At 42.2% G+C, this 14,652-nt stretch overlaps 1 protein-coding gene across 1 annotated transcript; it reads right to left on the minus strand.

Annotated features, from left to right (window-relative positions):
• Positions 1-1,241: 1,241 nt before the first annotated feature.
• Positions 1,242-13,965, minus strand: IL1R2 (interleukin 1 receptor type 2). The gene is made up of 9 exons (XM_041468461.1): positions 13,922-13,965; positions 12,287-12,417; positions 11,934-12,192; positions 9,664-9,838; positions 8,081-8,255; positions 6,959-7,024; positions 6,064-6,199; positions 3,703-3,848; positions 1,242-2,407 (listed from the first exon to the last, which is right to left on the minus strand). The coding sequence occupies exons 1-9, from the start codon at positions 13,951-13,953 to the stop codon at positions 2,280-2,282; spliced, it is 1,248 nt and encodes a 415-aa protein (XP_041324395.1). The 5' UTR covers positions 13,954-13,965; the 3' UTR covers positions 1,242-2,279.
• Between the last annotated feature and the right edge of the window lie 687 nt (positions 13,966-14,652).

Below are 14,652 nucleotides of genomic sequence, written 5' to 3' on the forward strand. Positions count from 1 at the left end.
CTAAAGACATCTGCTTATGAGGAAAGCCTTCAAAATATTGTACTAGTAGTCAGAGAAGCAAATACAATTTCATAAAAGATAAGCCTCTGTTTCATTACTTTCTTTTCGTATCCAAGATGCCACTGAGTATGTAACAGCAATTCTCTGAATACCTATTTTTTATCTTATATTCATATTTTTTCTCCTCCTCTGGTTTTGAAGAAGGATCTGAGGTATTTAACTTTCTTATGGCATCAGTACTCTGTATACCAAAAGTTCTGGGGTTTTTTTTCCAGTACTTAGTGAAATCCAACCCTGCACCTACAGCCAGGTGTGTGATCACACTACTCTTGGAGGATACAGATGGAAAGGAAGAGCAAATCACATGTTTAAACATTACACTTATTGACAAACCTAATTTGTTCTCTAAGCATAGACTAGCAATTGCTTGAAAATAATGAGCATTCCTGATGCTCCTAAAACATTTTCAATGTTCCCTCCAATATTGGTCAGTTAATGAATAGCTTCATTCTCCCTTCAAAGAACAGATATCCAAGTGGACTAAGTCTTCACACTTGCATCTACCTTTTTCCCATCTGCCCACAAATACTTGTAGTCCTTATCATCTTTAATATTCTACACTTGGAAACAGTGAGTCCTGTGGTGTTCTCTGGATGCCCTTGACCTAAACTGCGTCAGAACTCTAATCTCTGTGCCTGTATCTTCACAACAAGCGTTTAGAGTATTTAAAGGGAGGTTTGGTTTGAATCTCATTACATATGAATGTTCTTGCTAACAGAGTGAAGATTTCTTAACTCAAGCCACATCCTACTCTTCAAAATCCTTCCAAATATTTATTGGACCAAACTCAGAGCCAACTAAAAGTGGTGGTGGAAAGGAATAAGGTCATGGTCTCTCCCAGATGGATGTGAGCCATTCTCTTCTCTAGTGTGTTACAATTTGGTCTTTTGGAGCCAAAGTTTTTCCTGATTTTTTTTCCTAGAGTTTGAAAATCATCTGGGATGATTTGTGTGAACAAAAAGCTTTATCTTTGGTGCCTGTGAGAGGTGTTGGTATTATTTTGGTATTGGTAGAGGTAGAGGTGTTGGTACAGTTGTGGATCTGTACTAATCTAGGCCTTAACGCAGGTTCTCTTCCCTCCTATACAGATGAAGATAATACACATTATATATCATGTAATGATTTCTCAGCTGTCATGAGTGGTATCTCTTTGAAGAGGAAGAGAGGAAGTAACCAAATAATTTTACTCATTCTGACCCCCAAAGTACAACATGGTCACTGATTATTTATTGCTTATGATTTATATCAAGACTAGAATCCAGCTAGGTTAACCTAACAGGCAGTGTTTTGCATCCTGTGTAACCAATTTGCATACTGCAATTTAAGGGACACAATCTGAATCTATACCAGACTGGTCACAAAAGGGCTGGAGGAACAAAAGTGTGAGACTGTTCATTATTACTGGCAATCTGTCCAGTCACTTACAGGAATAAAACTTTTATTAGTGAAATCACTCTCAAAACACTTAAACATCCTCCAATTCTTTCCTTGGCAAAGATCACAACACATTACAGCTGCTTATAAATCTCTAGCTACAACATATTGGTAGATAAAACAGAACTGAATTCTTCTGTGTACAGTTTTCTTTTATACAGATGGAGTTATCTCTGGGGGAGGGATATTCTGAGACAGTCTATTTAAGCAAAGTGTAATCCAAATGGTGAACAAATTTAGTTTTTCTGTGGAGAAGTTCATAGATATACAGTTGCCATGACAACTGCATTTGGCTCTGAAAAAGGAAAACAAATGGCTCTTTTTAGACTCAAGTAAAATAAATTTAGTCTGGTTGCATAGAAAAATTGCTTTTTCCCTCTAGTGTCAAATGGTCCTTCTGTAGCAAGCTTCCTTAGCTTCCCTTTTTAGATTTTAGGGGTTTCTTTTCCTTTTTTAGAAAAAAACAGTACAAGTGTTGGAATTACAAAAGGTGAGAGCACCTCCCTTTCCATACCCTTCCCATATCCAGAGCATGATTTTGTGTTCCAAAATTCTACAGATTGCACCCTAGTTACAAAATAATAGAACCAGATTTCCTGCATCTAAGCAGCTTAAAAATGCAAACTTATATTCTTAACTTCATCAGATCATAGAAGACTGGGAAAAGTGGGAAAGAGCTGTTGTTATTGGTCTGTTGGGAATGTAGTATATCAGGTCTGAAATGCTTGCTGTGTCTGATGTGAAAGATGGCCAGGGTGAGTTTTTGTTCTGTTGGCAGTTGGACTTTAAGCCTTTGGTATTGTATATCCTTTATCAGCTCTACTCTTCCAGCATTTGTGCATGCATATCCCTCCCACGATCAAACAGGCCAGCACAACAGGAATCATTGCAATGTACCAGGACAGACCAACAGCTGGAAAAGTAAACAAATTAAATATTAGAAAACCAGAAAAAACCAATGAACTCCCAGGAACACAGCTCTCTAAGCTCAAGTTTGAAGAGGAGAAATGACAATAAAAAGGATGTCTGCAAGTTAACCTTCCAGCAGGGCTTATCACCTTTGAAAGGAAGAGATCTATTGACTGAGCACTCTGGGAAATGTGTTCATGAAGATAGGAGGAAGGACTGGAAAACAACAGAGAGTGAGAATTTAAAGTTCAATCATTGCATACACCCAATTTTCTGAACCCCTGATCAGGAGCAGCTGTGTGCTTTCTATCTTAGTTTGTTTAAAGCAGAGACATTCCAAGCAGGAAATTCAAGCACCTTGTGGAGCATGAATACTTAACAATTAGTCCATCCTCAAGCTGAATATTTTTTTTCCTACAGAGCAGCTTATAAATTAGTAACAATCAACCCAAGACTCAGAACTTCTTCTCAAATCAGCTAATTTCCAACACCAGTGTCTGTCCAGACCATTCTGGATTGTTCCAATGTACATTGCCTCCTCTGTAGTTATTCTGGTGTAGCTCATGCAAGACAAGGGCAGCACATGATCCAGTAAAATGAGTACAAATCCCTCATCATAGACTGCTGGAGTGAGTCATAACTGATAATGAAGTCTGAAAGTGTTCATGTGCCTTTCTAAGACGTGTGAGCAAGCTTTGGTGATTCACCAACGTCATGCAAAGAAACAATTAGCATTGCTTCACATTGTTTATACAGCTGGCTCTTGGCCAATGGTTTATCACACTGCAACATTAATTGTGCTGAGTTTAGGTCTTCTCTTCCCATCACTAGGAGCCAAAGTAGCAACACCCATCATAATTTACACTTCTTGTTATTTTGGCAGCAGTCTGTGCATAAGGAAAAGTAACACTCTAATCATTTATTCTGTTATTGTCTTTTTTTTTTTCCCTACTTGTTGAGGAACTGGAGGAGATTTGGCCGTGCTGCAAAGAGAGTTTGCCAGCAGTCTCACTGGAACACTTATTTCACAAAGTGTATCTAAATTGGAGTCTTATCCAACAAACAGATATATCAGCACAGACGGATCCTTATCCCTGCATAAAATGTCAGTAAATGACCTACAGAAGGTGCATTTTGTGAACAGGCTCTATCAAAGACTACAGGTGAAGGACGCAATCAGATTTTCCCCAGGCAGTAACTTATCCCAACGCTAGCTCTTAGAGTACAAACAGATCAGATGCTAATTTAGCGTTAGAATAATAATAACAATTATCAAAAATAAGCAGTAAAAATAATTACCTTCCTGCTTGACCCTTGTTGGCAGCTCTTGGTATCCATATCCGTTCTGGGCCAGACAGGTAAAGTCTGTGTAAAAGTCCACTTCTTCAACAGAATCAAAAATCAGTGGTACTTCAATGAAGTTTTCACCATTTTCTACAATTTCTCTGGAAGAATAAGAAAGATTTAATGTTAATTATTTTAATAAGATGTTTTTTCTCTATTTGATGTGTTCATTCTAACAGCACATTGCAAGAAAATGCATTGGATATTGCTTCATTTCTGAACCAGCCCCTCAGCATTCAAGGATGCCTGTTGTCTTCAGCCCAGTTGTGCTACTTGAGTCCCAGTGGGCAGTACCTATCTTGCAGCTTTTGAAATCTAGAGGGAAAAAAATACCTGGATTTGTCTTGCAAAAATAAAAAAAGGGAGGGGAAAAAGGCAAGTGGAATTCTGTGTATCTTTGATACATTAGCATTGTGCAAGGACCTAATTCCTTCTCTCTGACCACCTAAGGTTAATTCTTACAATCAGCAGAGGACATATGGAGAACATAACCCTGCAAATGTTCTCTGAGAAAGCTGAACCACCATTCCTGTCTATCACGTGCTCAAAGCCAATACCTCAATACAAGAAACTGTCCAAGAAATTTCCAGCTAATTTCAACATGATTATTTTAGGAATCCCACTATTTGAATGTGTTTTTTAAGCTGGAGTCAAACATTGTCCCTTGATACCTTTTAGCCATTACCAGAGCAGCTGTCCATCATGAGCCTGCATTGCATGGCAGCAATGGATTTCCCTGGGCACTCCTCCCAGGAGCTCTTTGCCAGAGATTTCTGCAGGGAATTTCTTTTCCCAGTGGCATTTGAGCTGTTTTGTCATGCTGCCATAATGAGAGCTTCCAGCAGAACTGGGGTCTCTCACACACTGTGGGTCCTGCAGGAACCTCATCTGTCACTGTCCTTGCGCAGTTGCATGATAACTTATAACAGCAGTAATGATAGTGGTAAGCATAACAAAAACAACTTTTAAAGTCCAAGTAAAAAATGCTGCTCTATTCTAAAGCCTGCAGAGACTATAGCTGCAGCACATTTTATTGGTTCCTGGCCACAGGTTCAATGCATTTTCACTTATCCGTATAAACAAGATTATAAATTAATTTCCCCAGTCGTGCTGTGGGGAATGGGAAAACACCTAAAGGCTTGGGCATACAGCTGAGTTCCTCTGGCTGCAGCATGCCTAGGCTGTTATCTGGCACTGGTGGCCACAAACTGCCAAAACCATCTCACATCCCTAACAGTTAAACATTCTTGTCCCTCAAAATATGGATGCCACATGTCCAAACTGTTGGAAATGGCCCCTAGCCCATGCTAAACCCTAATCAATAGCCAGAAATCCTTTGGGAAGGTGCTAGCGGGTGTGTGATCAGTTTAGCAAGTAACAGCAGAGGCAATGGCATTCCAGAGCCAAGGACCCTTCTGGGCTCTGTCCACCAGTACAGGCAGAGCCACCAGGCAAGCGTAATGATCTGTTTTGGACACTGATCTTCACGAAACAAGAAACAAAACAAGCTGACTTGGTCCTCAATTAAGATATTTCAGTCAGAAAGTTTAGCTCATATTTACAAAAACACTAGAGGTGTGCCTGGATGTAGTGAGTTACTCAGGTAAGACACCACAGGTACAGAAAGCAGGTATCCTTCCCTTTCCTGGTGGGAAAAGCCTTGAGGTATGTAGCTATGAGGCAGCTGAAAGAAGGCACTTTGAGACTGGGAGACACAATGAATCAGGGCAAGAGGATGTGGAACATCCTGTTTCTCCCTCCCACCAGCATTCCCTTCAGTGCTACCCTAGCATCTGTTCTAGCACTCAGCGGGTGTCAGTGAGTCAGTTTAACTCACTAATGTGGAAAAGACCAAGCTTAGGGGGGGAAACAGTGTTATTTAGAAATCAAAACAAAAACCATCAAACCACCAGATAATTTTCTGTTGTCTTAGTGTATTCTGAGAACCTCATGAATGTCAGGGAGAGAACATTGCCATTTTGCTGGAGAGAGGTAAGAGAAGCACTGGGAAGGATCAAGTCTCCTTGCTTTCCACTGCAGTCCGCCCTTACAACAGCTCAGTTGCTCATGAAAATGTGCTTAAAGTTTGTCTCAAAGTTGGCTCATTTGCAAAACACCATGTTACAAAAAAACAGAGATAAAGCATTTATTTCACTGACTGGGTTGGGCTTGGGGGTTTTTTGCTTGCCTGCCCTTTTTTCCTTAGCTCTCACCTTCAGATCTGTCAATTTTCCATTTCATTACCTGGCATTCAAGTGCACTGAGAGCCCCTGTAGCACTGCAGGTTAGAATATAAGCACTTTCAGCCAGACTTACTGTCGTTCCCCCTCTGTAACTCTGCTTTGTTTATAAACCACATCAACGCTGGTGTCATTTGCCAGCCATTCCACATCAGTTTGGAAATGGCTGCTCAGCCCAACAAACACTTTGCACGGGAGAGTCATCTTGGAGCCTGTCAAAAAAAAAAAAAAAAAAAAAAAAAAAAAAAGATTTAAAAACAATTTAGACACGTATGAAGAACTACTCTTTCTTTTGGTGAAAACCAACAACTCCAGTGGGAGATCCCACACACGTCAAGAACCACTACTTTCAAAACTGAAGTTAATCTCCAGATTGCTTTTGATCCCCTACTCCTTGGCAGCAAGACCCTTCAGTGTGGCAGTCCTTCCTGCTGCTAACCAAATAATTTCCCTATTGCAACACTTACCAACTCTTGCATTAAACACATTCCCCAGAGGCAAGGCTGTGTCCCTGCAGCCTTGCCCTTTCTGACACAGTGCAGCCCCAAGGGCACTGTGTGATTTACCCCTCTGGAGCAGCTTGTTTTTAATTTAATGCTGTGCATTAACCAGCAGCACAGCTTCACTCGCAGATGCTGTGGGTGAGGACATTCAGCTGAAGGTTGGCCCTCCAGGGATAAAGTGATTTTGCAGAATTTCTGAATTTTTTAATCGCTATAATTACTGTAACTCAGGGATAAGGAGATTCCAGACTGATGTGTGTCTATATTATATGGAAGTATATCTATATACCCAGAAGACAGCATCTGGTTGTAGACGTTAAAAAGCAAAGAATAGTCCAGAACCAACCCTCAACTAATATAACTGAGATCAAAAACCAACACCAATTTATGCCAACAAGTTACACCATAAGAGGACCTGCTCTAGTTTTTCTCTGACTAAACGTTTCCAGATATGATGTTGGGCCTTACCAAGAGCAGCTGACGTTGTCTTTTGGGCTGGATACACAATTATCGGGGTAATTCTCTTCTCTTGTTCTTGGCAGAAAAAGAGAACAGAGTCAGTGCTAAGACAAGAGAAAATGCGGGCATGGCCGCAGAACCAGAAACACGCCACTTCAGCCAACACCCGTCGTCTGCCAGGAAAGGGTTTGACTGCCAAAGCCGCCGGCAAGCAGCGACGTAGCCGCTCCCAGCCGGGCCCCGCGGCTGCGGGGACGGGCGGGCTCCCGCCGGCCCGAGCCTCGGGCAGGGCACGGGCTCCCCCTGCCGGCCGCTCCGCGCAGCAGCGCCCCGGCCCCGGCTCTGAGGCACTGCGGCCTGTCCCCGCCCTGGGCCGCCGCCGAATGGTTGGTTGCGAGCTCCCCAGAAGGCCTGGGCAGTGACACGCCGCCTCCTGCCTCCAGGACATCAATTATTCCGTTTAACAAACACGGGTACTTGCAGGAGAGACCCCCGCCCCACCAGGGGTGCTGTGGGAGCCCCTTCAGGGCCAGGACAAGCACTCCCTTGGCACGGCTGAAAGGCCGAGCATGAGCTCATCTCAGGAGTTTCATTAGCAAAGAAGAGGTTTTCTTATGTGCTGTAATGTTTTAATATGTCCGTCATTGAATCATAGAGCCACAGAATCGTTTAGTTGGAAGGAACCTTAAATGTCCCTAAAACCTTTCCTAAAAGGTTCCTAGGACCACTAATTCCATCCCTCCTGCCATGGTCATGGACACTTTCCACTAGACCAGGTTGCTCAAATCCCCATCCAACCTGGCCTTGAACACTTCCAAGGAGGGGGGTAGGGGCATCCACGACTTCTCTGGGCGACCTGTGCCAGTGCCTCACTACCCTCACAGTAAAAACTTCCTCCTAATAGCTAATTTCATCCTGCCCTCTTTCCATTTGGAGGCATTTTCCCTTGTCCTGTCACTTCATACTCTTGTAAGAAGCCCTCTCCATTTCTAAGTCCCCTTCAGGTACTGGTAGGCCACAATTCAGTCACACCAAAGCCTTCTCTTTTCCAGGCTGAATAAACCCAATTCTCTCAGCCTTTCCTTGTAGGAGAGGTGCTCCATCCTTCTGATCATCTGATACTATACTTACCAACAGTCTCCAGTTGAATTGTCCTGGTGATTTCATACGCCACACCTTCAAATGGAAATGACATCTTGCAGGTGTAATACCCCGCATCTGTTGGTAGCACAGATGTCATGATCAGAGATGCTGAACCTTTCAGAATGATGAATCTTTCATTGTCCTCTTCCAAAGGCTGAGCATCCTGGAGAAAGGACAGAAACTGGTGTTATGACTCAGATAGCTACAGCCTGTGTAACTTTCAGACAAATTATCTCTGTCTCTCTGTTATTAGAAGTTCACTTATCACTGGGAAATCTGAGCAGTTCTGCTTTCCCACCAAAGCACAAGTTCTTTTAATGTGTATCCATCTCTAAAATGCCTTGTGGCACTATATGTGTGAAGTGTGAAGAATTGCTATTTCAATCTATCTATAATGTGTGTGCATAGCTCTTCCATAGTGCGCATTTTAAGATGGAAAGCATATAATAGGCTCTTCCTTGAGTCATCTTAAGAGCAATCACACAAGATTTTAGTACTCATGGAGGTTTTCACAATGTTATCCATACATATCCATGTGTATGTATCCATACTTTCCATACATGACCACAGAAGAATAATATTCTAAGGCATTCTTTGAAGACAAATACTTGTAGTCATGCAGGACTTCACGTAACTATTACTTACCCTATAGACTATTAGAAATTCCTGCTCTGTACCGCTAAGGCTCTGTTCACACACGGTCTGGAGACCTGCTAGGAGAAATTATGTTCCTCTCTCATGAAGGCAGGGTAGGTCTTTCTTACATTTGTAACAAGAACCATATTGAGGGGGGCAGCCTTTCGCTTAGATAAAGTGGGTTATGTTCCCACTATGTTCTGAAGGGAGTCCTGAGCAGCAACATTTTGCTGGTATGGTACAGCTCATAACCTAGGCACTGCAAGCCAGCCTGTATACTGCATCCTCTGGTAAGGCTACAACTGCACAAGGCAGAGTGTGTGATCATAGTGGGAGTGTAAATAACAGCTAAACCAAGGTATTATGGAAATGGAAGAAGAATCCCCTGCCCTCCAGTGTGAAATTTAACAGCCAAGGATGTTGTATTTGGTCTTAGAGGCAAAACCAGGCTTGTCTACTTGAAAAGCAGCAAACTGGGCAGTTGGGCAAGAGAACACTCCAAGCATTATGTAATTCATCCAGTATTTCCAAATAGTGTATTCCACTTGATTAACAAAAGCTACCCCACCGGAACATGGAAGCAGTATCCCTGGGAGGTCTTACTTTATGGGATTCACTAGAGGGGCCATGAAAAGAAGCACAGTGTCAAAGAGAAGGGCCTGATATCAGGTGGCAAACCCTGTAGTTGGGTAAATAATCGATCCTTATAAACAGTTGCACTGCCTGTGATAGCATAAAACATGTGAAACACTTCATCCTGTGCTGAATGTTCCCCAGAGAACTTTTCTTAAAATGTATACTTCTGCCCCAAAATTCCCAGTATATTACACTATGCTAGTGACTTAAGCAACATGATGTTCAGGAGAAAGGTAAAGTGGATATTTATATGCCAAGTTGGGGTGAGGCTATGCACAAAGAGGAAGTAAATGTTCTACCTTGTACCACTTGAGCTCCAGGCTTGTCCTATTTGGTGTAAAATCCCACAGGTCAGGACAGACAATCTTTCCAGAGGTGAAAGTGAAGAGGACCTGGTGATAGGCAATCTCCCGAGCAGATGTTTTCTCCACAACTGTGAGGTGGATGGAGACCTCGGCACAGTAGGAGGAGTTCCTGGTGACAGAGCAGGGAGAACCCCCAAGAGGGATGAGAGGAACTCAATTGACACCCTTGGTTTCCTACTGGCTTCATTTCCCTCCTTAACAGAGGCCAAGACTGAGATCACACCAGACGGGATGCTGGAAAATCACTGGTACTGTTCTTTTGGCACAATCGAAACTTGTTGCTGACACGTATCTGCCTCAGACCTTCAGTCTTTTCTTTTCTTTTGAGTACAAGTTTCCTGTGCACCTTTAGGCTGCAGCACGATTTTAACTGTGTCAGGAGGGGAAACACGTTAACCTGAACAGTAGCAGGTGTGTCATGAACCCTTCCCCATGTCCTTGGAAGAGGTTTTGACTGTGAAAACCCTAATGATTAAATAAAAAGCTTAAAACATGCATTACAATATATCTGCAGTTACTATTGTACAACCATAGACGTTTCTGTGAGTACATATAATTTTCTGTAGCAAATAAGGCATTCTGGCTTTGAAAGGTTCACAATATTCAACTTTTCTTTCTGGCCTCAAGTGACTTCCAGTCCCAAGGAGACCACACTGGGAGAGATAGATGCTTAAATTCCATCCTTTATAACCTCTGGAACCCTCCTTCAGAGATGCTTCTCTCTGTTCAGGGCAGTGCATGATCCTTGAAGGAGCCAGTGAAGCCAGGAGGGCCAGGCTGCCACCTCCAGGAGAGCAGCTGTGGGCTGCAAGCAGACAGACTGACACTATTGCTAGGGCACTGTGGCCATCTGTCACGTACAAGCCAGATGCACAAATCCGGAATATTTGCTACACAGAACACAGAAGCAGAGATCTGTGATAGTTTGCGGCTACCTTCCTTTTACAGAGTTGATTAAAAGATCTGCTGGCTTCCCTGCAGGATAATTTGTAAAGGAAATGTAACTTGCTTGTACTTTCAAACAAATTTCACAGCATTTTACTAGATCTCTCAGTAACACTGCCATAGTGTTATATATTGACAAAGTAAGGCAGAATAGTTCAAAAAGGGGATTTAAAAGCACTCTTGAACATCTCAGGCAACTACTCTGCCCTAGAACAGTATTTGCAACCTTTTGCTGTTTGGGCATCACTACCAGCACCTTCTCTTCTGCTCCACAACTGAAATTGCTGCTGAGACACGGGGAAAAGCCAACCTGACACACCGAGCATGATTTCTCAGCTTGTCCATCTCTTGTACTGCTGACACACATCCCAAGGTGTGCTGTGCAAGCAAGGAGACCATGCTGTCCACAAGCAGCTCCAAGGATGTAGAGATATGTTCTCCAGTATAAGCCCCAGAGCCAAGTGCCAGAGGTATACTGAGAGGTTGGCTGGCAGCAGGAGATGGCAGGGGACAGGAAACTGGAACTTCTTCAGAATTTCAGGCTCTAAGGGTGATGGGGTTTTTTGCCTTCCAGGTTCTGGATTTGTCCTCAACAAATCCAGAACCTGGCACCTCTTTTGACATGGCACAGTGCTCTGTCAGATTGAAAACACTCAGAAAAAAAATTGCCAATAGGGCTGAAGAGAGCCATGGCTAAAGTCTCAACTCACTACAACACCACAAATCTGGTACTAGCTAGTAAATACACACTGGTCTCATGAAAATTCTTCCAACAATACCAAGTCAATCAAATTCTGGTTTAAAACGTGACTCAGAAGAAAAGTGAAGACCAGGGATATGGAGGTGGGAAGAGGAAAGCCACTGCAGAGCTACAATGCCTTATACATGCTTCATAAGGCAATCTGTGGTGCAACGAGTGTATTTGTGCTCAGCAAACGCGCTGCCTTCAGCATGTCCCACTTGTCATAGCACTGTCTGGCTCAGAGGTAACTAGAAAAAACTCTATACACTATTGTCCTATGAGATTGTTGCCAAAGTGGCAACGCTGTGTCACCATTTATCCAGATTTCAGTACTGGTAGCTATAGGAGACACACAATGCACTCTGTCCTGACTTCCCACATTTTTTCTCTCTAATAAGGTCAGCAAGGAAATTATCTTATCCAGAAATGTTCTGAATATAACTGGGGTTTACAATCAAGATAATGCATTTAGACATAGTCATTTGTTAGTGAACTAGATTTTCTTTTAAAAACCTACCTTCTTGTGCAGATATATACTCCTGAGTCTTCTAGCATCACTGGTAAAAACCAGAGTGCATTTCCTTTAGCCCAGATTCTTGAATCTTCATCTCTTCCTGATATCATGGTGTTTGAACCATTTTTATACCATGTGATATTAGGGGTCAAGGCAGAGAAATCCAAATGTTTGTAACTGGGGGAAGGGCATTTCAGAACCACAGGTTCTCCATGCAGTTCATAGTAGTGTTTGAAATACACGGTGTGATCTGGGCAGTTTTCTATACAAATCAGAGATATTTTTACATTACTGTCAGAGATGAACATTTAAAATAATGATGAGGGAAACAAAAGGAAAAAAAAATCTGCACTTACCTGTGTTTTTTACTTGCTGGAGTCTGAAAGCAGTGGCACCTACTGTGCATGTCACCAGGACAAAGAAGAGCCCATGCATTTTTTTCCACAGGAAATCAGAAGACGAAGGTGGAAGGAAAGTGTTTTGAAATCTACAAGGAAGTTTATTACAAGACAGATTATATAATCAAAATACTCAACATTATCTAAAGAATTAACTGCTATTTTTCTCACTCCAGACCTGGGGAGGTTTGGTCCATTCTCAGAGAGCAGAAAGGTGCCTCTATCCCTAGTTTATGGGAGCTGAACTGTGGAACCAGAACATCTGGCTTGGCACACACATATCACTTTTGGCCCTTCCCTTTCACTCCAAAAGATGAAGACAGCATACCACAAGTTACTGCTGTCCCCACAGCTTTTCAGAGCAACAACTACGGGTGGAAATATTTAGCTCTGCTTATTTTGCAGTAAGATGTGACTGAGGCACAGGTCAGCTGCATCGAGTGAGCTGTAGTGTAGTAGCTTGGGTGAACACAGGAACAAAGTAGGCCAGCTAGTGTGAATCAGGCTGCAGGAAAACTTCCTGCTACAAGCAGAGCCAAGCTTTCTTGTCTCCAACAAATGTTTCTGCTGGGACAAAAAACATGGACTCCTATGGCATGTATACTCATCTTGATGGTGGCGCACGAGTTTTCAGCATGGACACTATTACCATCTGTTCTAAAAAAAAGATAAGGAGAACCCTGAACAACCTGTCCTGAAAATCAGACAGGGTGGCTGCTAAGGGACAACAAAATTCTCCTCTGCCAGTCATTCATCAAGTGTCATCTGTACGGACCTGACATGGCCATGGCAGTGTCTGTGTACATCACTGAATTCTTCTGCCTCAGCTCCTGCTAATCAGTTGATTGATTATGCTTTACCCTTGGTGTGCCATGGGCAAAAATATATAAAACATGCTGGATAGAGGCACTAGTTTATGCTCTGTATAAGGAATTTATGAGAAATACAGTACACATATCCACATGATACATTTCCATTTTATGTACAGAAATGGAAATTGCATGCATTTAACATTATCTTAAAACTATGATGAATATTAAATGACTGTACAACTATTTCAAATCAAAACCAAAAATAAATATTTCTACCAGTATAACAAAGCCATATTCATAGGTATACACCTTTGGGCATCTTTTTGTATCCCATCATGCTCATATTTCCATCATGGTTTTAATCCAAATTTCTTCCTGTTCTAGTAGCTATACTTACCTGACATCTGACAGTTTGACTACAATAAACGATTTCCAGATTACTGTACAACACCACAAAACCAACCTCTTGCTCAATAATAGCCTTTCATAACCATGGGTCATCTCCCCTACTCTTAGGTCTGCCTGGGTTTCCAGGGAATTGGTATGGAGCTCTAGCCTCTCTCAGCTACAACTGAACCAGGTGCTAGAGGCATTAAGGGTTCACATCAATACCCTGTGGCAGGTGAGTTTCTCTCTCTTCAGATCCTTTGCCTGACTAAAATACTTGGTTTTTCTGTTCAGAGCTTTCTGGTCCCTTTGGTTTAGTAACTAACAATCTCCATAAGACATTTGAGGGTTTAGGGAAGGTTTTCATTCCCAAATTTCAGTCAGATTCACTTACCTGTGTTTCTGTAGTCTTTCAGCCATAAGCATCTCACAAAAAGAAGCTATCAGACTGAAAATTCCTGGTGAGGACCTTATATAGGGTTGAGCTCAACACACAGCGGAAATTTGTCTCTCATTGCCCAATCAGATTTGTGTCAAAACCGAATAACGTTTTAGACCCAACTTTCTTTCCTTCCGTAGAGTGAGGATAAGAGAAACAGAGGCACAGACAGAGAGAAAATATGTGTTTGGATTTCCCAAAAAAAGGGGAAATGACTGCTAAGTATATGACTAATTTTCCCCTTTTCTGACGAATGGTAGCTTACATACACTCATGTCTTCACATGACTATTTCACACGCTACCTCAAGTAAAGAATTTCAAGGGTAACAAAAGGTGCACTGCAGCATAGTCAGCAGCTAAATAATTGCAATCTTCACATTTTGTGGTTTATCAAGCTGTTCATGGACGACATAAATCTTCTGTGATCGTCTGTGATTTCCTGGTGAATCACAAATGTGCTGATTCCTCTCTTCTCATAACATCCATTTTAGTCTGACAGCCTGCATTAAGGCTCTCTTGCAATGGGGTATAAAGAAGTAACAGCAAGAAGCAAATTATGGTTTCCAGGCTCATGGGGAGGAGTAAGAAAAGCATTATGAATTGTGGGATTTTTGGCCCTTTAGAAGAGGGTAATCAAGTGAGGGACTGCAGTTCCCAGATAGACTAATATCCTCAGATACATCTA

Source organism: Pyrgilauda ruficollis, unplaced genomic scaffold (assembly GCF_017590135.1).
Source record: "Pyrgilauda ruficollis isolate IOZ18807 unplaced genomic scaffold, ASM1759013v1 scaffold22, whole genome shotgun sequence".
In the NCBI taxonomy this organism is placed as follows: Eukaryota; Metazoa; Chordata; class Aves; order Passeriformes; family Passeridae; genus Pyrgilauda; species Pyrgilauda ruficollis.